The sequence below is a fragment of the Thamnophis elegans genome, chromosome 11 (assembly GCF_009769535.1).
Source record: "Thamnophis elegans isolate rThaEle1 chromosome 11, rThaEle1.pri, whole genome shotgun sequence".
Classification (NCBI taxonomy): Eukaryota; Metazoa; Chordata; class Lepidosauria; order Squamata; family Colubridae; genus Thamnophis; species Thamnophis elegans.
The window spans coordinates 10,605,912-10,633,366 of NC_045551.1; the positions used below are offsets into that span (position 1 = coordinate 10,605,912).

The 27,455-nt window shown below is 37.8% G+C and overlaps 1 protein-coding gene across 2 annotated transcripts in view; it reads left to right on the forward strand.

The window, feature by feature from the left end:
- COP1 (COP1 E3 ubiquitin ligase) overlaps positions 1 to 27,455 on the forward strand; it is a 112,321-nt gene that overhangs the window by 3,385 nt on the left and 81,481 nt on the right. The window contains exons 2-11 of one of the 2 annotated variants that reach the window (XM_032226349.1): positions 2,733 to 2,792; positions 3,450 to 3,547; positions 5,993 to 6,069; positions 7,972 to 8,091; positions 10,445 to 10,513; positions 12,877 to 12,936; positions 16,620 to 16,696; positions 19,259 to 19,316; positions 22,170 to 22,284; positions 24,196 to 24,331. In XM_032226349.1, coding sequence (XP_032082240.1) covers positions 2,733 to 2,792; positions 3,450 to 3,547; positions 5,993 to 6,069; positions 7,972 to 8,091; positions 10,445 to 10,513; positions 12,877 to 12,936; positions 16,620 to 16,696; positions 19,259 to 19,316; positions 22,170 to 22,284; positions 24,196 to 24,331 — 870 coding nt within the window. The remainder of the gene's footprint in view (positions 1 to 2,732; positions 2,793 to 3,449; positions 3,548 to 5,992; positions 6,070 to 7,971; positions 8,092 to 10,444; positions 10,514 to 12,876; positions 12,937 to 16,619; positions 16,697 to 19,258; positions 19,317 to 22,169; positions 22,285 to 24,195; positions 24,332 to 27,455) is intronic. The other variant, XM_032226350.1, reaches the window with a different exon arrangement.

Below are 27,455 nucleotides of genomic sequence, written 5' to 3' on the forward strand. Positions count from 1 at the left end.
TTCTCCTCTAATATAAAAGTCTTTATCCTTACTTGCATTTCATCTTAGTTCCTGTTCGTCTAATTTGGATCTACTATTAATCAGTTGAACAGCTTGCCTCCAGAAGTTGTGATGCTCCATCACTAGAGGTTTTTAAGAAGAGATTGGACAGCATTTTTCTGGAATGGCATAGAGCAGTGTTGGCAAACTTTTTCGGCACCAAGTGCCGAAACGGGAGCATGTCCATGTGCCTGAAACTGGAAGAGCAGCTGCCTGGTGTGCATTATGTTCTGGTTTCCAGTGCACGCATGCGCACTGACCACCTGGTCTTCCAGTTTCTGGTGCACGAAGACCATTTGGCCAGTGTGCATGCGCGCACGGAAACCAGAAGAGCAGCCACCTTATGCGTGGTGCGATGATGATATTCCGGTTTCCGGTGCGCGCATGCATACCGGCCAGCAGGTCTTCTGGTTTCTGATGTGCATGAAGACCAGCTGGCTGGTGCGTATATGCGCGCCGGAAGAGCAGTGGGCGACAGCTCGCATGTCTGGAGAGATGGCTCTGCATGCACGCGTGCCATAGGTTTGCCACCAAGGGCATTGGATCTCCTGCTTGAGTAGGGGATTGGACTAGAAGACCTTTTCAACTCTGTTTTTCTGTATTCTGGAATATTTTGCTTATTGTTCTAAACAATTTTTGTCATCCAAATTATTGGCTGCCTTATTTCTTGCATTTAACATGTTAAGAATGTGGGTTTTCAAAGACCCCTTTGGTCACATATGGTTTACTATTCTTCAGACTATCAGAAAGAATCTAGCTGCACTTTTTCCAACTGACACCTTTTTAAAGGCATAAGCTTTAGAAACTAGTTTCAGACTAACATGGCTATCATTCTCCAGTGACATTCAGACACTAGTCTAGAAGAAGATCCCCACTTATCACATGCTTGCTGATCTTAGCAAAGAACTTTACAATAAATGTAACTTGTTTTGCAGAAAAAAAATTATTCCTTAAGAAGACTCTTTATTTTATGTGTTCAATGTGTTTAATTACTTTACATTTAGTAATGTTTTCTACAAACTTACCTAGAAAAGAGATAAAAAAAACCAGTTATTTATTTTTAACTTCTTTCTTCAAGCCATTTCTTAAAGTGAAAAGTTCTTAGGCAAAGATGTCAATCTTAAGGAAAGGTTTTCTGGTTTTGATTAATGATTCCTTTCTACTTCTTTGAAGGTGTATTAATTTTCCAGTCACAATAAATTTAAATAGTTATTGTTTAAGATATAACTGCCATTCTCATTTTGTTTCAGATTAAATTTCATTTTAAACTAGATAATAACTTGGTGATTTAGTACCACAGGGAATATGTATTTGTAGATTCGTGGTGTTTTTGTCATGCTATATCGTGAGAACAAGGATCACCAGTGGGTTTTTACCTTACACCTCCATGTTAAACTTTTATATTTTTGTTTTCTTTGAACAATTAACCAAAGCAATATTGCAGCAATGTGTAATTTGGAACTATTAGCTTTAATTTATTTATTTTTAATCTAAATAATTTCAGTGAAATGAATCTTAAAACAAATGTTCATGAGTGTTTTCAGTTGAGATTTAACAGACATTTGGATTTATGCATCTGTCCAGTTCGGCCCCCTTCCCCCAAGTTGGTTATTATTAGTAGAGTAAAATCCACAGGTAGAACCCCCCCCCCCCCCCGTTTTAAATTGAGAGTTTAGTCTCGATCTTTGATCATAGAAGACTGAAAACGTTTTTGGATATTTAAAAGCAATGTTTACATTTTTGAAATTGTAAGCAAACTAAGATGTTTAGCAAAAAAATGTATTTATATTTCTTTTGGTAGATGTTTTTGCTGTTTCTATACTACAGGAGAAAGTGGTCCATGCTGTTTTATATTGCATTCTGTTTTTGTTGAATATGGCTTTGACTAGAAATACCATCTGGAATAATTCTGGAATGTGTGAAGAAATTAAAAAGAACCTTTTGAGAATTCCCTGGTTTTTTTAACTGCAATATTTTAACAATTTGTACACTTAGGAAAAAAACCTGCTACTCCCTTTTCAGGTTTTAAAATGTTGATAGTTGAATTCCCTATGAAAGAAAAAAAAATCTTAAATTTTTAAAGAGGAACACATATATAAATGAGTGCTTTAGAGTTTTTCTGATTTTTCAAAATGAATTCCTTCATCAAAGATTTCAACTAGTTCTTGATACTGACCTGGAAAATTGGGTTGTTTTTAGTATATTTTTTATGTAGTTCCATCATTATTTTGCTTGGATACATTTTCTACCATAATTTAAGTAATTTAATTTTAAATTTAAGTAATTTAATTACTTTTAAAAAGCATTATTTCCTCATTTTTAACCATTTTCCTATTTACATTTTAAGTATAGAACCTGAGATAACTTCTATCAATTACTTTTTCCAGATATATACATAAAGAAGTAACTTGGATGTATATTTGAATGCCTTTTGTATTGCATCTTTTATGTCTCAGCCTATTTTTCTAGATTTTTCTTTAGATTTTAAAACATATAAATGACTAACTTTTGGTCTCTGGGCTTTCTATTAATAAGAGATTAACAAAGGCTTCTCAATGCTGGTAGTGTGTAACAAGAGTTTTATCAACTATTGGGTTCATTCCCTTCGCTCTCTCTCTTTTTTACCACTAAAAGAAACAATGTTTGTTTAAAAGTTTCCATTGATATTTATATCCTTTTCTTTCCCTTTCAAGCCCCATCTGCTTTGATATGATTGAAGAAGCTTACATGACAAAATGTGGACACAGTTTCTGGTAAGGTTGCTTCATAAACCTGTTTAACAAGAGAGATTTAGTTATAAAATGAAAATGTGTGAACTAAAGTTATTTTGTTAAATGCACCTTTCTAACTCAGTATTCATTGGAGATAACACAAAACATTTTCTATTTCTAAATGGTAGTACTGGCATAGCTTTAAACAAATAACTATTAAAACATATGAAAACAATTTGGTGGATGAAGCAGGACACGACACATGCTTCAGATTCTTATAAGTGACTATGAATTCTTCAAAGCCATCACTGGTTTTCAAAATTCTTACTCTTAAAAGCTTATTTTTTTGAAGTGGTGTGTCTCTTCAAAAGTTTGGATGCATACAATTCTTTCTCCACTTTTGTATGTTATGAAAATATCTTTGAAGATGATAAATCTGCAACCAATAATATTTTAAAACTGCCTATTAACATCCAATATTTTGTTGCTTTTAGCAACAAAGTAATATTAGTTATAAAAAAAAAGTTGCCCAGAACTTGAAGATGCTTCATTGATTTGATCTAACTTTAGTACCCAACCACCTGGTATCACAGCTCCAATTCCTCAATTAACAAACAGAATGTAATGTATCACATTCAAAAGCATATCTTAATAAATTTCTGCAGTAGTTTTCACTGTTCTGTTACTTTTCTTGAACAGTTACAAATGTATTCATCAAAGCCTAGAAGATAACAATAGATGTCCCAAATGTAATTACGTTGTGGATAACATTGATCATCTATATCCCAACTTTTTAGGTAAGTTTTAATGTTCACTAATACAGGCTTCAATCATATCTTGGTAATTTTCTCAATAACAACTTTTATTTCTGTGTGTTTATTTCTTTATTATGTTTCACATACTTCTGTTGATTTTGTACAACATAGACTACATTCATGGATATGTAATATCTGAATATCTATCAGGTATTCAGTGATATAAAAACCACACTAGCTTTGCAAAACAATAAGTGATTAAGTTGAGAGAGTTTGTGGTGGACCGTGATTGTGAAAGCAACAAATTGAAAACGCTTGGTAACCAAATAATTTAATAATTCTTAGTCATATTTCATTTTGAGATGTGAAGAGAGTGGGGTGAAGATCAAAATAGCCTTATGCTAAATGAATTGTATACTCGCCAAAAAATCGTATTAAACCATAGTGCCTATGACTCAATTCTCTTGTAAACCCGAGATGGGTTTACAAACTTTTTTCTGCTCATTTTTTGGAAATAGTGGTATTTGTATAGTGGTTTGATAATAGTTTTTTCTGATCTTGGACTGTTTGCGAGTGAGCTTGCAAGCCCCCAGATTGCTGATCAATAATTTATTTTAAACAATTATTTATGTTTCATGTAATGATAAATTGGAAGTAGGAAAAAATAAAACTGGATTAGAGTTTATTCTTCCTTTTGATTATGTGAATAGGAGAAACATGGGTAGGAAAAAGTGCAATTATGTAATTTGGTTGTATATTGTGCAAATACGTCCATTTTGTACATTTGACAATAGTTAAAGTAGTAGACTTATTAAAAGAGCAATGTTAAGAACCTTCTGTATATGATGGGGGAAATTGTACTTATTTTTTGGAGTATAAGACGCACCCCGCTCCAAAAAAAGTGACTGAAAATGTCTGTGCATCTTATACAGCGAATGTTGCCGAAGCCCCGCCTACCCACCAACCTCCACCCTTCAGCCTCTGCTTTCCAGCAATTTGCCTCCTTGCAGCAAACTGCAAACAGCGTGGTCAGCTTTAGCACAGCCTGATTTAGCATGAGCAGCTGAGTGGCGGTTGGATCTGCCTCCAGGAATGCTGCCATTCAGCTGTTCCAGGCTGCGGGGATCACCACTGCCCATCGGCGCTGGCGCCGCCATTGCCAGCACCGCCCATTGTTTCTGCCACCTATCACCGCCTCCACACACCCCATTTTTGTCGTCTGTGCATCCCATTTTCATCCCATTCCAAGTGGCAATGATTCCCACCGCCTGGAATGGGCTGAAAATGGGGTGCATGGAGGCTGAAAACGGGATGTGTGGATGCCGGAAATGAGGTGTGTGGAGGCGGCAATGGGTGGCGGCAATCACCGCCGCCTGGAACAGCTGATAGGTATTCCGGGAGGCCAGTCCAACCGCCAATCAGCTGCTTGTGCTAAATCAGAGTGTGCTGAAGCTGACCACGCTGTTTGCTGCAAGAAGGCAAATTGCTGGGAGGCAGATTTTTTTTTCTTCTTTTCCTCCCGAAAAGTTAGGTGCGTCTTACACTTCAGAGCATCTTAGAGTCCAAAAAATACAGTATTTTGATATAGGTAACATCTGCTGTAAGTAGACTATTGTGTACACTAAAATGTAGCTTTTAATATTCCTACATATTAGATGAGCTTCAATCTCCTTGATTTACTCAAGGAGTAAAAAGTAATATCAAAAAGCATGAAATCACAATAACTACAACAGAATCCAAATTCTAGAATATGCATAGCTACCAAATTATTAAACAGCCTTCAAGTGCTTACTAAAACAAGATTGCTTCCTTGAAAGCTAATAATAGGGGTACCAAATATGATGGAGGCTATCAAAGAAGAGTCCCTTTGAATATTTGTAGGTATGAGAGTCTCAGTATCCTCTCCCTGTCAGTACTGAGCAGATTCACTTGCATAATGGATGTCACATTCTTTACCAATGGTAGCTTTGGATCGTGTTTAAGTGAAACCCAGGTAGAATGCTTACAGTAATCCCAAGGTGTGATAACAATGGTGTGATTTATTTTCACCAAATATTTTTTATTTAAATGCGCTAGAACTATGATGTCTTGGTCATTAATAGGTTAGACGAGGCTGGACACCCACAAATCTGAATGCATTTAATGGTCACATTTGATGAACCAGTTACAGAATGGTGAAGATGCATCTTATTTTGATGTACTTTATAGTTTTCTGAAATAAAATGAGTGACTGTATTCATCAATACTGCTGTATAAATTAAAAATGCTGTATGTACAGTATACATTTTACAGAAAAAAATGGAAATCTTTTTATTCTGATTGGCAAATGAGTAATAATATTTGTTGCTCTGTTGTGTTTAATCTTACTGAATTAATAAAAGCGCAGTGTTGAAATTTACTCCTTTGACCTTCTTAGTATGCATTTATTTCTAAGACACTTTAATCTATCATCTTAAAATGTACTACATAGATCTTTTTTCCCTGTAGTGAATGAGCTCATCCTTAAACAGAAGCAAAGATTTGAGGAAAAGAGATTCAAATTGGACCATTCAGTGAGTAGCACCGTATGTCCCAATCTTCTTTCTTTCATTTTCTTATTTTGGGGATTGAGGGACGGAGTGCATGGTATTCCTATGTTCTAAGCATTTGAGAATGTCTGTTTCTTTGGCAGACAACTCAATTAAGCTGTGTAATCAAAGGGTTATTTGGGATTTTCATTATATAGTCTAACTTTACTCTTTAATATACAGTAATAATGGTTTTGATAAATTTGTGAATATAGATTCAAAATGTTCTGTATTTTCCAGTGCAGTTTGTAATTACTACAAGTTATGACAATGAGATAATCGTGAAAGTTATGCTTTATAAGACTTAGCTAAGAATATCAGTGATATTAAAACTGATAGTACACTTCTCATTTACATAGTCGGGTCTTTTTCTGTGAAATTCAAATTATCTACAGGAGATTGAAGTCTTGAACCATTCCAGTTCAGATCATTATATAAGATGGCCCATGAGTTAAATTCCTGGTTAAGCTTTAATACCGATAGGAAGTATCTGGTGGTATATATATGAGAAGTCACATGTGGCATCATGGTGGCCAGTGTAACTGCAAACATCAGTCATTATAACATGTATAAAGAAATCACATGAAACTTAATGCATGGGGGACATATCATAACACAACATCTATATCTTTCTTTTGAGAACTTAGGTGAATGTGGTATGCTTATGCCATTCAGATAAATTCTAAGATTCTTCCAAGAAACATTTATTTGTATATTTATTTAATTTGGCTACTTATCTCATGAAGTGACTAATAATTATTAGTGACTAATAATACTAAAAAAATATGTAGGAGCCAAGAATAAATCACTCATTATAATAACTACATTAACCATTAAGTGGGTCTGCACACACTTGTAGCCCCAGGCCTTGGCACAGAGCTTGGTCTTTATGGACTTATAAAAAAAACAGCAAGTTGGGGCCATACTGAATTAATCTGTCATGAGATCATAGCTTTTAAGCACATCGAGTATATTATTGAAATAGTTTATTCACAAATGTAAATATGTGAACAATTTTTGTTGAAATTCAGGTGATAATCATAAACAGATGCTAAATGTAATTGTATAGCTATGGACTAATGCTAACATTATTGAATTTGGACTGTTAGCATTGTACTTACACAAGAAATTGAAACAGTTTGGTTAAAAGATTTTACTTTCATATTAAAGTAAACATATACAGTTTCTGTTAAACTTTTCTTTGGAACAAGAGACCACATTCTTTTGTTTCCCTACATGTTGAAACAGATAGATGCATTAACATTTCATCTGAAATATCACAGTTTCCACTACATATCTAATTACCCAAATAAGTTACTTAAATAACTTCTAGAACATTCTGCACATGCTGTTGGGCTTTCCCCCCTTCTTCAGCATGTATCTGTTCATGCCCATTCATCAATCTAGCTGCATCTGGGAGTTAAGCATAGTATTTTGTATGGGATTGCTAGTGAAACTGGAGATGTGAGAGATTCTGTCAGATGTGCATGACTTTGGAGTCCTCTCTGGATCTGAATTGCATAACTGAAGCTCTAATAACAGTTGATTGTTCCAAAGAATATTTTGAGGATATGGGAGTGAAGGAAGGAAGTGGTATAAGTTTGGGATTATATTATTCAGGGCTCATTTCTACAGCAAAGTATGGGATTCTGCACAACTGCAGTAATGCATGTCCTGATTCACCTCAAGAAGATTGGACATTGCTTCCGCAAATCGTGAAAAAGAAAAAAGTAGCCAGAATTAAGTTTATCCTTTTCTTGCCATTTTTCTCAGAGTGGTATGCTTACATTGGATTACTGTGATTGATTTATGCTATTATGAAATGTCTATGCTATATTGAATTAAGGCTCTGAAACATGTCATTATTATTTGTTTTCTCCTCTTCTCCCCTCTCTTTAGAATGGGCACAGGTGGCAAATATTTCAAGATTTGTTGGGAACAGACCAAGACAATCTTGATTTGGCCAATGTTAACTTAATGTTGGAACTTCTGGTGCAGAAGAAAAAACAACTGGAGGCAGTAAGCTTTTTTCCAATCTTTTAGTAGATATATATTATAAAACAATATATTTCTTTTAATGAAACTTATTACCCTTTTTGCCAGAGTGTGGTTGAGGGACTAATGTACAGACCAGAAACTTAGCGTCTAAATGCCCTAAATGGTCCTTGAATACCCAGTTGATGGTCCTACTGTCATCAGAATAAAATGCTTTACTTTATTAAAAAATGCATTATGAGATTTTGATGGCCTTATGTGAGATCTTTTAAAGTAGCAGGGTGTTCTCTAGTCCATCATACAAGATTGTGACATGGCTGGAGAAAAGTTAACATCCACTTCATTATTCAGTTTTAAATGAAGGCATAATCTGTTGGCTTTCATAAGATGTTTTAGACATGTAACAAATGCATTATTTCACTAGGTTTCATATGTTGATAAAATATTTGAACAAATAATTTTAAGCATATATTTTATTATCAACATCTTGAGCAGAAGGGCTCCTTTATCTATAAATGTTCCAAAATTGTTGAGTGCATTCCCAGCTTTCCCATGCTGTCTTGTGTTGTGGTATGTTATATATTAGCAATTCCTGGAATGGATTCCTTGACAATATCCAAATGAGTTTATATTTGTCTGTATATGGCTTGTGTTTCCTTTTTTGTTCCATAGAAAAAAAAATGGTATGAAATAAATATTATGCCATATGTTTCATTGCAACATTTGGAGGGAATGGTATTTTCTCAAAATACATTGGGTGCACAATTATTAAGCAAGTTGTATTTTGGAGGATTGAGTTTATTATTGAACAACTGCAGTGCTCTCAGTCAATCTGAAATGTTAATGAGGTTTTGGCTTTCTTAGGAGAATATCAATATGTGCACAATTATTGGGCAACTATTAGTGTGCTGAATTATTATCCAACTAAACTAAACTCAAAATCTACATATAAACATTTCTGACATTTAAAAAAAAAACAGTGACCAATATAGCCACCCTTGTTTTCCTGCAGCTCGGTGGGCGGGGTTACAACAGGGTTAAGTCACAGCCTGATTGCTCCAGAGACTGAGGGAATTTTCTTAAAGTCACCATCCTTCCCTATTGGCTCCCAGTTTCCTCTCAGTCTCCTGGTCCAAGCACTGGTTTTTGGCTCCTTGAGATACTAATAATTGCTTTTTAATTCGATTAATTGGATACTCTAAATTCCTAAATTATCAGACTGCTGGCCATCGAGTCTGCTGGTCAGTCTCATAAGGAGGCAGGGCTCACGGTCCTTGCCTCTGGGCCGAAGAGGCTTGTCCGACTCCTGGGCGTGCAGGGTTGACGAGCTCCCATTTGCAACCGAGATTCCTAGAGGCTTTAAGGTGACGAGGCAGGCAAGATGACGGAATGCGAGCCGCGTCGCCAGGATTATCCCAGACGTGCCCTAAAGCTTAACAGCTTCCTGCGGTGGAGGAAATTGGGTGCGTCCTTTCTTTGGCCATGTTTCTGACCATTGAAGATCTTATACTTCTGGGCACTCTAGATAGATTGCAGTTCTGGGACATGACAGCACTGGAGGATAATGGGTTCCTGGTAGCTTCACATTTGATTCTTCTCAAATCTTTGACAGTTAATTTGCATCTTTTTTTCCTCAACGTGTTTCTTGTGACCCTGTTGACTAATTTTAACAAAATGTTGGGTGGTTCTGTGATCACACCCCAATAGCAGTTTCAAGAGTGCTGCATCCATCTGAAAGATGTTTTACAATTTTTGGCTTTTCAGAGTCAGTTAAATCTCTTTTTGGCCCATTTTGCCTGAAGAAAAGAAGTTGCCTAATAATTATGCACACCTTGATATATAGGGTGTTGATCTCAATAGGCCACACCATCCCTCATTACTCAAATACACATCACCTGATCTGCTTATATCCATTAAACATTCAGGCTTATACAGCTTGGAGTTGGGAAATATGCATAGAACGGATGATATGGTCAAAATACTCACTTGCCTAATAATTGTGCACATAGTGTACACAGTTTTTGACTAGTACAGAATATTATTTTCTGTTTTGCTTGGTGTTTTCCTTATTGCCTCTAGTATTGGTAAGAACTAATTAGGAGAATATGAGCTGCTTCCCTAGTGTTTTGAATTCCTTAGAGCAGAATCTCTACAAACATGATTATTTCATAATACAAGATATGAAACTATGATTTGAAATGTATTTTAAGTTGTGGATAAACCGTTTGTTTTCCCAATGTCACTACAGTTAGCAGTTTGTGAGTCAAATATGTATATATCCATACTTAAATATTGTACATAGAATGCCAGTGTCTTAAATGCCTCTTTGCTTACCAATTTCCTTTTTCCACCTGTTTATCACAACTTATTGTTACAGGAGTCTCATGCTGCCCAGCTACAGATTTTGATGGAATTCCTCAAGGTTGCCAGGAGAAATAAGAGAGAGGTAACATGACCTACTTTGCTTTCTGCAAATAGCTTGTATGCCTGCTGCATAACATCATCTTACTATATAAGGCAATATACATGTATAGTATTACAAAACATGCATATTGATCTTACTGTTTTTTTATAAATAGCTAATCAGTGGCTCAATTTAACAATCAGATATATATCTAAAGAAGCATGGTAGTGCATGTTGTCTGATGACTCTTGCTGGATTTCTCTTGATTTTGTTTGAAATTATGTTCAGTCCAGGATCCTTGGTTAATTATTTTCCTCACAAACCACAAATTTAGACCATGTGCAGTTTCTTAGTTTGCTATTCTGGAATTCAGGTTCAGACATAATGTTAAAAAAATCTTATTGGCTTCTTTGGACAATAGGAGTAGGTAAGACAAAAGAATTATGATTAGACTTGCATCCGTACCTGACAATACTTAAGAAAACTCTCATTGAACTAAATGAACTTTAAATTAGGCATGACTATACAGTCATTAGGTCTATTCTAAGGAAAAACAGTTATACTAATTACTAATACATGCTGTGCAACTAATATATGTTGTACAGTATTAACATGGAGCAGCAAACTGTTCATATTGTTAGATGTTTTAAATGCACAGCTGTGTATTCTAAAGTACAGAGAAGTTAATCCTGGATTATAAGTACTTGCCTCATGCATTATGCTTTATATTAAGTTATAATTTCAAATTCTCCTGCTTTCCAATTCAGTCTATCTCTTTTTTTTAATAAAGAAGGTTTTTTTTTAATTTTTAAACAAACATAGACAAAAACATATAACATAAAAACATCTTTCATTACGTGCAGTGTGTCGGTTGGTTATAAGGTTTTTGTGCATCCTTTCCATAGTCACCCAGTTGACAAATGTAAACAGGTTTAAATACTTGGGAAGGATCATCTTAAGTGATGGATCTTTGGACAAAGGCACCAAAGGGATTGCGTACTAGAGTGTGCAATCAACAAATTCAACAGAGCAGAGCTGTGGTTAGCCCTTCCCTTCTATATGGATGTAAGTTCTGGACTCTGTACTGAAGGCATGGCAAATAACAAGAGAAATTTTAGATGCATGCTCTCCAATCTTTGGCATTTATTCACAAAATCATGTATCCAATTTGGAGGGTCTTGGATTGTGCAGAGTCCACCAGCATTGAATGCCTGGTTATCAGAGCTCAGATGAGATGTGTGGGACACATCATTAGAAGGGATATACCTGTTCAGTTGCTCTACAGTATAGTGGAGTCTGGAAAGAGACCTTGAGGTTGACCACACAAGCTGCGATTCTGATATGGAGCCAAAGGAGCTAGAAAACTGCAGTTGCTGACAGAACCTGTTGGTTAGCCCTAGGCAATGAAGCCTGATAGAAAACTGTTGTGGCCCAGCAGGAGCCGTTGGAGCGTCCACCAGACTCTGACAGCGAGGGGCCGTATGAGTCAGCTCTGGAGGATATGGAGGACCCTGGACAGGGTTCCAACTCCGAGGAGGGCGCAGAGAGGCTGGTTGGCCACCTCGCCTGAGCCTTGGAGCAGTGGGGAGGAGACAAGGGAGTGTGATCCTGACGTCATGCATGGGAGGAGTGGGGAGGAGACAAGGGAGTTGTTCCTGGATGCCCGGCACCGAAGAGCTAATAGGCATAAAGAACAGTTGCACAGTTACAGGAGGTAATTGCACTCAGCTGGTGGTAATTAGGCTCCTCTCAAGACTATAAAAGGAATGACTTTCCACAGGGTCATCGCAGGAATCAACGTATTTACTAGAGCTGGAGAACTCTCGTGGCTAGCTTGGCAGACTGGATTGCTGCCAAGGTTAGTCTGTGCTGGATTGCTGCCAACATCTAGTCTGTGCTGGATTGCTGCCAAGGTCTAGTCTATGAGTTAATAAATCCTTGAAGTATCTTTGTCTCGGCGTGCTTTGGTGTAGGACGAGGGGGGTCAGAACAGAAAACCATAAGCTGTGTCACAAAGTAACACCCATAGTTACTGTGACAATAGAATTCCACTGCCATCCCCTCTCCCCAGTATGCTAGATTTTGAGTGAACTGCAAAACTATGTCCACAGATGAACTGCAACAACAATATGTCGTCTTCAAATCCGAAGGACTGCCGTATTACTTGTGGTTTTTTTTTTTAAATGGCTGTGCTTGTAACTGATGGTGAAGAACATAATGTTTGATAATATTTCATCATTTCGATATTGCTCTGTCTGCTATTAGAATGCATACCTAAAAATACATTGCTCCATTTGGTTCTTTTAACATTTATTGTGCCCACAACCTCTTTTTCTGTTGCAAGTAATTTATGAGAGTCCTGCCGGTTTAACTTATATTTTTAAAACCTTTCTTTTAATCTACAGCAGTTAGAGCAAATCCAGAAGGAGCTGAGTGTTTTGGAAGAAGATATTAAACGAGTAGAGGTAAAGCTCTCGACAATCATTGCAACAAGCAGGTTTTTATTTTAATAGGTATCAAAATGATTGCATCATGCTTGATGGCAAGTGTAAAGGTGGAGAATTAACTTTTTATGAGTCTACCATACATCCACAATTCTGTCAATTATAAAGCTTTATCTCAAGTAATTGCAATTTGGGTGCTTGACATCTGGCTCATATTTATGACGGTGGCAGCATCACATGATTATAATTTGCAACCTTTCCAGCTGGCTTCTGGCAAGCAAAGTCAATTGGAGAACCTTAACAACCATGTGATTCACTTAGCAACCATATGATTCACAACCACTGCAGTAAAAATGGCTGTAAAATCAAGTCCGGAATGTTATGACTTGCTTAAAACTGCCTTGCTTAGCAACTGAAATTCCAGTCCCTATTGTGGTCATGTGTCGAGGACTAGTTCTAAACTTATGACCACAATTGGGACTTGAACATCTGTTGTTAAGTGATACAGTGGCTAAATAAGTCATGTCGTATTTGATCACAGTTATTGTTATCATTAAATGAATCGTGGTCATTAAGTGAATCATGTCATTAAACAAATCCAACTCTCCCCACTGACTTTGCTTGTTGGAAGGCCTCTGGGAAGATTGCTAATGGCAATCCAATGACCCTGAGACACCGCAGTTGTAAATACGTGCCAGTTTGAATTTTGATTATATAACCGTGGGGACTCGGCAATGGTTGTAAAATGAATGCATTAAATCAGGGCTGTCAAACTCGCGTCACTGGCCACACCCATGTCCGTTTTAACGAAGAGGGGAAAAGTCCCGATATGTCACGTGATGCTGCCACAATGACATGAGTTTGACACCCCTGTATTAAATAATCAGTTGAGGACTACTTGTAGTCTAGTGGATTATTTGAAAGCTTTAAAATGTTAGCATAAATGCCTTTTGTACAGTTATAACTTACGACTGGTGGAACTTACGACAGACCCACCTTTGGACTACTTACAATCCAGATGCAAAGTTCCTATGGTTTCCCCCACCTCTGCAGCCACATGACTAAACTTCATGAGCTTAGCAAAATGGCTGCATTTACATCCATTTTCGGTTTATCACAGTTGTGTGATCATGTTTTACAATGTTTTTCCTGGCACTTTCAGGTTTTGGCAAAAACATAGGAAGCCATTGGTTCATTTAACAACCATCACAAAAAGGTTGGTAAGCTCGGGTTGGTCACATGACTGACTGGTTTTACAACCGTCACAACTTGGGACTGTGATGGGCAGGCTCCATTAACAGTTGTAAGTTGAGGAGTACCTGTATGCAACCTCATTCTTCTCTATGCACCCGCAGTGGTATGATACTCTATCAACATTGCATGACCCCATATGATTGAAACATCAAAAGGTCATAGGGTCTTAGTTGGAAAGACCTTTGTGATTGGTCTTGTACACATGGTATAGATATCTACGTGCAAAACACAGCCGTATAAAATTACATCACAAAAAAGTTATAGGCACACATTAAACGTAAATTAACCAAGGAACACTTTTTTTCCACTGAGAGAGATGTAACTTATCTAATTAAGCTTTCCTAAGTTTGTGTGGTATTTTACCTTCTTTGGAAAAAGTGATAAAAATAAGAGCAATAATTCTAATTCAGGTTTTATTCAGAAATTCTTCTTTGATGACAATAGTGTGGTTCAATAGCAGAATGAGCTCTTCCATCTGTAGTCTTCCATTGGGTTGAAATCTGGACTTGTGTATTGGATAGTTTTAGAACGGGTATTTCTCAGCCCACGGGCCAGATGCGTCATGGCTAGCCATGCCCACCCCTGTTTTAGCGAAGTGGGGGAAAGTTGTGATACGTCATGTGACAACGCGTCATCGCGAGTTGTCACATGACGTGACATACTGATATGTACAGAGATATACTGAGATGTACAGCAAAGAAGAGGAAATCGTGTCATTGGTGTGAATTCAGTTTGTTACTCTTCCAATGTAAGAGTGCTAAGTGTTCCATTCAGTTAGGCCTAGCCCTAACTGTATAAATTTCAGCAAACTAAGCAAACCTATTTATTTTCTGATAACATTTAAGTATAATTTTTGCATTAACATAAATTATAAATACATTCATGGATTAACATTTCTGCAATTTGAAATGGTAATAGCCAATGTGGCTTATTTTATTGGTTTTAAACAACTCAAATGGGAGCTTTTCCAGCCTCCTTTTCAGTAAATTCTGAAGGAAGCACAGTAATTTTAAATATTGCTCTGTTAAATATAAAAGGAGAAAATAGCTAAATGTCTACGGAGATTCTCAGTCATCCAGGTCACAATTGTCCCAAAAGATGTTTTTTCAAGAGGCAACTAGACTTTCTTGTTTTTCTTTGAAGACATTTCTCACCCAAGAAGCTTCTTGAACTCTGATTGGATGGTGGGAATGGAAAAAATTATATTCCTTGCAGACAGCTGGTCATTTGCCGCCTCCTACAGAGTTCCTGAAGCCATTTGGAGATCTATCTGTGTTCTCTGGGTCACAGACCACACAGATTCATCCCCAACCACCTGCGCCTCTGTTCAACAGTGAATGAATATGTTGTGGCCCAGCAGGAGCCGTTGGAGCTGCCACCAGACTCCGACAGCGAGGGGCCCTATGAGTCAGCTCTGGAGGATATGGAGGACCCTGGACAGGGTTCCAACTCCAAGCAGGGTGCAGAGAGGCTGGTTGACCACCAGGAGGCTCCTGAGTGTGATCCTGACGTCATGTATTGGAGCAGTGGGGAGGAGACAAGGGAGTTGGTCCTGGATGCCCAGCAACAGAGAGCTGATAGGCGTAAGGAACAGTTATGCCGTTACCAGAGATAATTGCACTCAGCTGGTGGTAATTAGGCTCCTCTCAAGACTATAAAAGGAATGATTGTGCAGGAGTCAACATATTTACTAGAGCTGGAGAACTCTCGTGGCTAGCTTGGCAGGCTGGATTGCTGCCAAGGTTAGTCTGTGCTGGATTGCTGCCAACGTCTGGTCTGTGCTGGATTGCTGCCAAGGATTGGTCTGTGCTGGATTGCTGCCAAGAGCTAGTCTGTGTTAATGAATCCTTGAAGTATCTTTGTCTCAGCGTGCTTTGGTGTAGGATATGGGGGGGTCAGAACAGAATATCTAGCAGAAAACATCCTGCTACCCAAGAAGGCTCCACATCCATTTGCACTACTCAGGTGACCCCCGAGGAACAGATAAAACTCTTAAGTGGCCTCAACACTAAAAGAATGCAAATGACCAGCTGCCTGCAAAGAATATAAATCCTTCCCCACCATCCAGTCAGAGCTGAAGAAGCTTCTTGGATGAGAACCGAGACGTCTTCAAAGAAAAACAAAGTCCAGTTGCCCCTTGAAAAAGCACCTTTGGGGGGAAAAAATAGCTGCAATAAAAATGAGTGTAATGTTTTGATTTTAGAGATTTCAGGCAAAGACATCTGGAAAAAGCTTTAAAGCTGGTAAAGGTGGAAGGAAAAAGAATAGCCAGGTGGAGGGAATAATGGTGAGTGGCATACCATTAGAAGTTTATCATAGAGAGAATCTATCTAGGGGTAAAAATGACTTGATGACGAGTAATAACAAATACTTTGATAAAAATATAAAATTATCAAAAGGATATAAATATCAAATTATTTATTTGTGGTGTGGCTCTATATTTATTCCAGGAAATGAGTGGCTTGTATTCACCAGTCAGCGAAGACAGCACTGTGCCCCAGTTTGAAGCGCCATCCCCTTCACACAGGTAACCAAATTTCAGTTGAATTAGATGTACATATGTTTTACAAATGATTTTTTAAAAGGAGTGCCTGCACCTCTCTGCTGTTTATTAAAACAGGCATGCGAACCTGAAAAAAAGGATCCTCTTGCTTTACATGTTCTTTTAATGATTTATGAGGGTCCCTGACAAATTGTACAATACAATTGTCTGCTTTAATGGTGAAAAGTGGTGTGCTTGTACTCAGTCCAATTCTAATCTTTCAACCCATTTTTGAAGTTTGTACAGAAGCCATAAAAAAATACAGTGAAAACCACTTTACATCTTTTTCCCCACTCTTTCCGTCCTTGTGGTACTCCATATTAACCTGTCTTAAAGCATAGTTTATGAAGAAGCAAACATTGATAGAAATTACTTAATACAAAGGTGATACATCTATAACACTGTAGATGTTTTAAATCTATAAAGTCTGGGATGTTTCACCCATAGGCTATTAGTATTCTGTATGCAAAAGCTACAAAGCAGGAGATTTTGCGTGAGTGAGTACTTTAATGTCGTCTTTAATTCGTTTTCACAAATTAGAGATCACCTCAGTTAAAAGGTATCCTGTATAGCAATAGCAGTAGCAGTTAGACTTATATACCGCTTCATAGGGCTTTCAGCCCTCTCTAAGCGGTTTACAGAGTCAGCATATTGCCCCCAACAACAATCCGGGTCCTCATTTTACCCACCTCGGAAGGATGGAAGGCTGAGTCAACCCTGAGCCGGTGAGATTTGAACAGCTGAACTGCAGAACTTCAGTCAGCTGAAGTAGCCTGCAGTGCTGCATTTAACCACTGCGCCACCTCGGCTCTTTGTATAGTTAGCAAAGTAACTGTCTCTAGGGATAGGCAGTACATTGGAGAGAAAAATGTTCCAACAGTCCCAGATGTGGGGGAGAGGAGGGGGATATTAATTAGGGCTTTGTAATAATACTGTGTCAGCGTTTTGACCCAGCCTTAGCAAGTAATGTAAGCTGCTTTCTTGCGATTAAAACAAACCCCTTTTCAAATAGGGTAGGAACAGACTTTTATTCACATGGATAAACAAAAATGTAATTAGCCCCCAAAGACCTGGCCAAGAAATCTGAATTGCTTTCTGTATCCTAAAAGCAAATGGGTCAATTGGCCACTCCCAACCCCCTACTATTTATTTCCCAGCCAGGGAGGGGCTGGCTAATGTCCACATTGACTTTTCCTTGAGAGCCGGTTTACTGCTTTCCTTTGCTGTTCTCTCTTTTCCTCTCTGCACATACACTCATCTGGAATGGGCCCCGCCTGTTCCTCCCCCTCGCTCAGCTCAGGCCCCAAAGACAATTGCCTCTCCACCTATGGGAGGACACAAGGCCCTGCCGCTGTCTCTGATGCTGTTCCCTTATCAGAGCCTTCCAAAGGCTCCCAAGCTGGCCCAGGCTCTCCTTCCTCCTGCGCCTTGTCTGACTCTACAGCTAGCTCTGCTGGCAGCTGACGGGCCACAGCAGTCTTCCAGGCCCATCTTCGTTGGAGTATTGTTTTCAATGTTTATTAAATATATTGTTTAAAAAGATTGCTATTTTTACCTACACTGAGAAAGTGATAGTAGTATGAGTTATAAAGTAATATTTGCAAATGGATTGAGGGTGCGTAGCAGGGAGTAAGATGAACAGAGCTTCCACTAGCAAAACGACTCCATTCACTTCAGCAGCCAAATTCTGCCTCTACAAAATTACAGGTGGTTGTATTGCTCACAACCATATTTAATAGCAACTTAAATTTCTATACAGGTACTCCTCGATTTACAACCATTCATTTAGTTACTGTTTGAAGATACAACGGCATTGGAAAAAGCGACTTATGACGGGTTTTTCACATTGCAGCATCCCCATGGTCACATGATCGAAATAGGCACGCTTGACAACTAGCATGTATTTACGACAGTTGCATTGTCCCGGAGTCATGTGATCAGCCTTTGTAACTTCCCACCCAGCTTCTGATAAGCAGAGTTAATGGGGAAGCCAGATTCATTTTAACGACCACATGATTCACTTAACAGCTGCAGTGATTTTCTTGACAATGGTGGCAAAAAGATTTGCACAATGGGACAAAACTCATCTAACAACTGTCTTGCTTAGCAACAGAAATTTTGCACTCAATTATGGTTGTAAGTTGAGGACTACCTATTAATTCCAATCTCATCTTCAAAAAGACTAGCAATAGCACTTAGACTTACATAGTGTTTTCGTTGTGCTTTCCAGACCTTTCTTAAGTGGTTTACAGAGACAGCATGTTGCCCCCAACAATTTGGGTCCTCATTTTACCCACCTTGGAAGGGTGGAAGGCTGAGTCAAATTGAGCCTGGTGAGATTTGAAGTGCCAAATTGCAGGCAGCCGACAGTCAGCAGAAGTAGCTTGCAGTGCTGCACTGTGCCACTGCGGCTCACTAGGAAATTTTCCTCCTTAGAACTTCCAGTAAAACTTTTTCTTAGTCGTATTATTAGATAAATTAAAACTCGGAATTTTTTTATTGTTATTAACTATTATTGTTCATGCATATTGTGTTTTTTTTTTACAGTAGCATTATTGATTCTACAGAATATAGCCAACCTTCTGGATTTAGTGGCAGTTCCCAGGTATGAGTAATCTTCATATACTCAGATATGCTGATAAATGTTGCAGATAACCTTTTTGAAACTGGAATGTTCAGAATATTTTCAGTGAAAGATTTGTTCTATTTTTCAGTGATTAAATCAAAGCAGCTAAACTCTTCCAATATATTAATGCTTAATTATTTGTAGACTTTTTTTTTACTGTTGCTCTATGATGCAAATAATCCCTGATGTGTATGTATTAGCTTCTGTCTTGTCATTGTTCAAATATTGACCAGTAAGTGTCATTTTCATTCTTGAGGAAGTTGTTTCTGCGTGCCCTAAGAGTATCTGTTTATCATCTTCCTGAATATGTTATAAGGTCACCCCCATGCCATGTTTTTAAAATCAGCATTAAAAATGGAGCAAAACCCCCCGATCTGATTTATTGTTATATGGGAGGAGTTCCTCAATTTGTTTGAATTTACAATTTAAAAAATGTCATTGAGATAAAAACGTAATTTGCTCTCAGGGAAAACGAGCAGCTTTTTGATATTAGTCTGTGAAGTAAAGACTATTCGACTGTTTTTTCCTACAGTGGATTACATTTTCTAAAATATTAATATTTTAACTACATATTTAGTATTCACTTACCAGTGAAATTACACGATTGAGTGTTTTGTACCAATAACCTAACCTAAAACTTGCTTTTCTGCAGTATTTGACCTCAAAATAAATTTGAGAGTAAAAAAAAACCAGTTTTGTCAAGAACTATATAAACAACGAGTATATGTGCATGATTTAACTTCCTGGCATTTAAAATATTGACTGCCACCCTGCAAACCCCCTCCCCCCACAATCACGTATTTCCTAAATGTGGTCCATTTGTTCCAAATATCTGAAATTTCTTTGGTAAAAAGAGCTGTGGTGCAGTGATTAGAATACATTATTGCAAGCTAACTCTGCCCATGGCCAGGAGTTTGATCCTGACGGGCTCAAGGTTAACTCAGCTGTCTATCCTTCTGAGGTCAGTAAAATGAGGACCCAGATTGTTGGGGGCAATATGCTGACTATGTAAACTGTTTAGAGAGGGCTGTAAAGCACTATGAAGCGGTATATAAGTCTAAGGGATATTGCTATTTGCGAAACTTTGCAGATACCGTATTTTTTGGAGTATAACACACACCTTTTTCCCTCAAAAAAGAGGCTGAAAATCTGGGTGCATCTTACACACTGAATACAGCATTTCTGGCCTCCTGAAACCCCGTCCCTTCACCAAAATGGCCGTGCATAGCCTTTAGGGGGCTTCTAGAGTGCTCCTGGGGGCTGGGGAAGGCAAAAAATGAGCAAAAAACAGTCCGTTTCTTGACACCCCCCCCCCCAAGCCCTCAGGAGCACTCTAGAAGTCGTCTAAATGATATGCATGTCCTTTTTTGATGAAAAACGGGCCCATTTTCATGAAAAATTGGCTGTTTTTTGCTTGTTTTTGCCCCCGCTTCAGCCCCCAGGAGGCTGAAGCGGGGGCAAACCGCTTCAGAGGCTATGCATGCCCTTTTCTGACAAAAAAACGGGCCGTTTTTGGGACGTCTTCAAAATCTTGGTGTGTCTTATACTCCGAAAAATACGATAATCTCTTATTCAACAATAAAACCAACATGATACTTCTTGCTGGAAAGGGCTGCCAGTCTCCCAGATTATCTTTGGTTTGCTTATAAAGGAACATATTCATTTAATCATTGAATTTGATTTATATGTCTGCCCATTTCATCAAGGAATCCGGTGTTTTTCTATCTTTGGTTTTGAATAGAGTTCTGGCATTGCCTTGTTCAGACTTATCTGAGGGTCCTTCTCGATTCACTGCTTAAAGGGCGATGGCAGCTCTGGTCAGGGGGGTCCCGATTACTGGATCAGGAGATTTGCTCATCAGTTGTGATTTATTCATCTCCCAATTGGCCTTTTGCAATATGGTATACCTGCAACTGTCCTTGAAAACCATCCAGAGGCTTCCTTTTGGCAAAATGCTGTGGTTTAGATAGTTTATAGGTGTTATTTGTTATGCCCACATGGCACTACAATTCTGCAGTGTATTAACTCCCAATGCTGTGTTTCCCCAAAAATAAGACAGGGTCTTATTTTATTTGACCCCTGAAATAAGCACTTGGCCTTATTTTGGGGGAGGTCTTATTATTTTGAGGTGCAGGAGGCGGCGAGCGTGGTCACCTCATGGCTCCTGCTTTGTTGTAATATTTTTGGGATGACTTATTTTTTGGGGAGGGCTCATTTTAGCCCATGCGCTCAAAAGCCTGATTAGGTTTATTATCTAGGGAGGTCTTATTTTCAAGGAAACAGGGTAGATTCCCTGGTGTTATGAATGGACCACTAATAAAGGGCCCAGTTACCTTCTTTATAGCTCTACATGGGATAGAAACAGATGACTTGGTTGTTTAATTATCACATTTGGTTACCCATTGTATATATTATGTATTGGGTTGTATGGGAATATTTCCCCTGACAACAGATTTTAAATATTTGGAACAAGATACATTGGTGGTGCTAATGTTTATTTTCATAATCTGCCTCTTTTGTAACCTTCCAGAAGATCTAGGTTCAGCATTTTTTTTTAGTTTGTAGTGTCCAAACCATATTGGTGTGAGAATAACTTAAGAGAGGGTGCATTTACTACTGTGGCATTTGATTTTGTGATTGTTTTTTGAAACTTAGATGTGTAACTGTAAATCTGTTGAACTTCTCCCTTCATCTGTGCATTACATAACTTTAAAAATGAGATAAATATCTATTGGAAATGTCTTAAGTACAATTTATAAAGTGATGAGTATATTAACAATAGTTGGACTGAGTTTGATTTATGAACGTAATTTTTATTTTTCCCTCATTCAGACTAAGAAACAGCCATGGTATAATAGTACATTGGCTTCAAGGAGGAAAAGACTTACAGCTCATTTTGAAGATTTGGAACAATGCTACTTTTCTACCAGAATGACCCGTCTATCAGGTAGAATGCCTATTAGCTTCTGAATAAAGTGGTTTATCGTGCCTCCAACATCATCCTTCTGTTCTGCATAGTAATTTGCTATGGTTGGGCTAGGACAGGACAGGACAGGACAGGACAGGAGAGGGCAGGATAATAGACATCTGCAGCCATTATTATTGTTTGTTTGATTCATACCTTTCCTATATTCCTAATATTGTTTACTTCAAAATGATGTTTCTTATCTCTAAGCGACACATCCTGGTGAGAGAGAAGTTCCCTGAGGATGGGTTCCAGCACAAGTCCGAAAGCTCAGAAGACTAAACCTCTCTGGTCCCAATGATAGACCCAGATTGGATCCTGAACCATGGTTTTTTTTTCCCCTTGCTGTTCCCCTTCTATTTTTTTTTCTGTATAAATCTCAAGGTTATTTTTTTTTCTGGAACGTTGAAGCTCTTCTTTATAAGTGTGACAGGTAGTACTTGACTTACGATCATAATTGAGCTCAAAATTTTTGTTGTTAAGTGAGACATATGCTAAGTGGGTTTTACCCCATTTTATGACCTTTCTTGCCACAGTTGTTAGGGGAATTGTTGCATTTGATGAGTTGTTAACCTGGCTGTTAAATGAATAGGGCTTCCCCATTGACTTTGCTTGTCAGAAGCTGCAAAGATCATAACTGTGAAAAATGGCCATAAGTCACTTTTTTCATTGCTGTTGTAACTTTGAACGGTCACTAAATGTACTGTTGTAAGTTGAGGACTACGTATATATGTATTATCCTGGAGACCAGTGTCACATCTCAGTCTTCTTCCATATAGTTAGATTTCCACTACAGTATAATTCAATTCTTCTATAGTTCACATCATGGGACATTCCTCTTCAAACCACTGGACAATCTGTTGAAATGAGCTGCCCCCGGAGCTTCGTATAATCCCTGACCTCCGGTCCTTCCGACGCGCCCTAAAAAGTTGGCTTTTCCAGCAAGCCAGCCTGGCCTGAACAAAACAAAATAAATTATTGATCATTGTTAATTTTAATTTGATTTTTTTTAAAAAATGTTATTGTTAATTCTAATTGGGTTTGTTTGGGATATCCTATTTAATTTTTTAAAACTTTTGTATTATGTGTTTCTTTTAATGTTGTACGCCGCCCTGAGTCCTTGGGAGAAGGGCGACATATAAATCTAATAAACCTAAACCTAACCTAAACAACCTACCTGTTTTTCTCAACATCTAGCAGACATTTTTCCTGACACATCCTTGTCTCTCCCTAGATTTATCATGTTCAACATAAAGTTTTACACTGATTACATCCCAGCTTTGTAATAAGAAAGTGGCTTTTTAAAATATCGATTATAGAATATAACATCCATTGGGATTTGTATTCATATTATATAAATGGGTATGCAGTTATGTTGCAGCAAGTTTGATGGGATGCTTTTCTCATGTCTTAAAATAGTTGAAAAGTTATTTTCCCTCTCAAACTAGTTCTTCCCTCTCAAACTATTTGCTAGTTTTACTAAGAGATTTAGAATTAGGCAAACTAATAGAAGACTACTTTTACATTGTATGTATTTTCCACAGAAGTACTTGGTTATGGCCAAATCATGCTTGTGGGGGATGACATCTGTGTGGTACCTACTATATCATCTGATAGGCGTCAGGCTGGGAAAGGATGATGAAAGATTGTATATGACTTTCAGGTATTCTGCTTAAATTCCGTATTTGCTGTGTACTGCAGAACATATTTTCAGATCTTAATGGACTACACGTGTAACCATTTCTATGCTAGTCCTGCAGAATAGAGAAAAAAAACAGTATTTAATTGATCTGTAAAAGTGTAGTGGCAGTTACTGAAACTATGTTTTACCATTTTTCCCTTCTTGTAAATTTTTTAAACCGCATTCTTTTCTCCCTGCTTTTTCCCATCTAGATGATAGTAGAACCTCAAACCAGCTGGATGAATTTCAAGAGTGCCTGTTTAAGTTTACTCGCTACAATTCTGTTCGACCTTTGGCAACACTGTCTTATGCAAGTGATCTCTACAACGGATCTAGCATAGTCTCAAGGTAATAAATACCTGTTTGAGTGCTATAAATCCCAAAAATTTATACTCTGACAAAACTCTTCATTTATTTGCAGACAGTTTTATTCACAGGACTTTGTGAAGTTAGATATTGTTTATATTATCTTAATATTTGCTTTTTAAAGCTTATTTTCATTCTTTACAATTAGCATAAGTCACTACACTAATTTTGAAAAAAAATAAAAGATGGAGTAATCCATCATTTCTGATCTGTTGTTACAATAATAATTATTTGAATATAGATTCATATCCATATTTATATAAATATATTTAACTTATTTATTACATTTAGTCTACATAAAATGGGGAAAGTATCACAAATGCCAGTAGGAAATCATCTATTTTGTAGAAATACAACATAATATATTGAAGTCCAAAGTGTTTTAGAAAATTGTTTTATCAAAAACAAGTGTGCTTACCAGCTAAAACATAGGCAAAAGAATTTTCTAAAATACCCTGGGCTTCAATATAATAAAAATATTTTTACTGGATGTTCTTTCATTCTGATTTTAGAAATGAAAGTAGAGGAAGTCCCTTTCGAAAGAAAGGAATTCCTTGTTGGCATCATTTCTGGATTCGCTTCTATCATTCTTCTCTTTTCAGTTTGTTAAGTTTTCTAGAGTTGTTCACAGAGAGAACGCTGGAAATGCCATATTAGTTTGGTAGAGAACATTTTAAGTAAATAAATTTCAGAGTGTTATTTTTTAGTGCTGCTGAAAACATTTCTTAAATTTATCTTGTCTTTAGGATCATCTATAATAAACGGGCTATCCTTATGGATAGCCCTTACTTTGGTCAGTGTTTAGTCAGTTTTTATCTCAAAGGCAGCCGGGCTGAATTTAAGCAATGCCAGTTCAATTTCAAGGAAATGTTTTCAACAAACATTTTGTCTCTGTTTTGCATTCTCAAAAAAATTAGTACAATATTCTTATTTAGAAGGTGAGGGGGAGAAGTGTCACCTTCCCAGGCAAGTAGTAGTAATTTACCAAACCACAAGGTGGCAACCTTAGTTTACTTTACAGGTAATGTTGGTAATAACAAGAACTGTTAACTGTTTGCTAAAAATAGTACATTGGCAAGATCTCATACCATTTGTATTCACCAAAAGAACATATGAAGCATTTTCTTTATTTCTAAATGAGTGAGATTTTTCAGAAGTTATGAGCCAATATAGTAGAACTGCTTTTAATTTGTGTGTTTATGTGTTTGTGTAGTACATAATGTTAGGATCTCGTAGCAAACTGACCAACAAACTTGATAAGCTAATTGTTCCCTCTCAAAATTGCGGAAAAACAGATACCGCCTACGTTTTATTTTTTTTTAAATGTCAATACTTTCTCTCCTGTTGTCCTCAAATGTTGCCAAGTCCTTCATTTAAAAATGTACTCTCAATTGGAAGCACCAGAGAGACAGAAACACATTTTACTACTCCAGAAATAGAGAGAAACATGTTGTATCTGTGGTATAACTTAAGATGAAATCAGCTTGCAACCTAAATTTAGCACCCTAAACGTGGCTGAATATATAGATTTCAAACGTAGACTTGTAAGAATTAAATGCGTAAGCCCCTATACTTGTATGTTGTGGTCTTGATATTTGCATTATTAAAGTTTTCCCTTTCATTTATGAAATAATTGAAGGATTCTAGATTTTTAATTAAAATTTAAAAAAATAAAAATCAAATTAAATTGTCATTTCATATACGTGTGTTGCTTTAAAGCAAAGCTGCCTTTTTCCAGTTTTTCCCATCCTTTCTTTTCCTGTTAAAAAGGAAATAGTTATGTATTAGTCTACTAACCAAGAAGACAGCAACTTTTTTATGTGATTGGATTTGCAGTTAATGAAACTAATCTTAAAGAAGAGTGCATTTGCTTTTTTCTGAAGGCTCTTGTTCAATCATTTTTTGAATGGCTCAGTAATCACATCATAACAGATTATCCCTTAACAGTTCAGGAATATATTACTTTGTTTAGTCATTATGGAGAAAAATCCTTCCAAGATTTTCAGTTTTAGTATGATAGCACCCTTTGACCTATCTGCACTAGTAGACTCAAGATACAGTTAGAAGGAGTGCTGACATCATTTGGGAATCCAATTCCCAGGGATAACTTGATGGCATCAAAATGATCACCTTGACTTTCATCATACCATAGATTAATTTAAACAGTTTTAAAAACTCATATTGCAGATTCCTTGATTTTTCCCATGGGACTTTAAAAGAGTTTCATCAACAGATATGGCAGCCTCATGTCATAATTGTATACATCACTGTTCTGACCCCCCTTGTCCCACACCAACACACTCCGAGCCAAAGATAGGTTATGGCATTTAATTAATAGACAGACAGGTCCTTGGCAGCAAACTGGCACAGACAAGCTTGGACAGCAATCCAGCACAGATAAGCCGTGGCAGCAATCCAGCCTGCGAAGCTCACAATAATGTTCTCCGACATTAGTTCCTGCGTTAACTTCTGCAAGAGGGGCGTGTGCACAAGTAGTCCTTTTATAGTCTGGAGAGGAGCCTAATGACCACCAGCTGAGTGCAATTACCTCCTGTAACTGCGCAACTGTTCCTGATGCCTATTAGCTCTTCGGTGCCGTGCATCCAGGAACAACTCACTGCTGGCGTCCGGATCACTCTCCCTTGTCTCCTCCCCAGTGGTCCAAGGCTCAAGCGCCACCTAGTGGCCAACCAGCCTCTCTGCGCCCTGCTCCGTGTCGGAACCCTGTCCAGAGCCCTCCACATCCTCCAGAGCCGAATCATAGGGCCCCTCGCTGTCGGAGTCTGGTGGCAGCTCCAACGGCTTCTGCTGGGCCACAACACATCACCCTTTCAGATACATGATACATACTATGTATTCCTTGATCCCATTATCTGTCACAGTGATCTCCAACCTTTGCGACTTGGTGGCCTGGCTGGGTGGGAAGGGGGAACTGGGCCACGGCTCCACTCACGCAAGAGAGAAGAAAAGCCCGAGAAGCCTTTGGAGTGCAGTTTCACACTCTCTTAGGCTTCTCCACACCCAAAGCTTTTGCAAAGGACAGAAGGCCTGAAGGAGGGCAAGATTGCTCCCTCAAAGCTTTTCATCCATTTGCAAAAGATTTTGG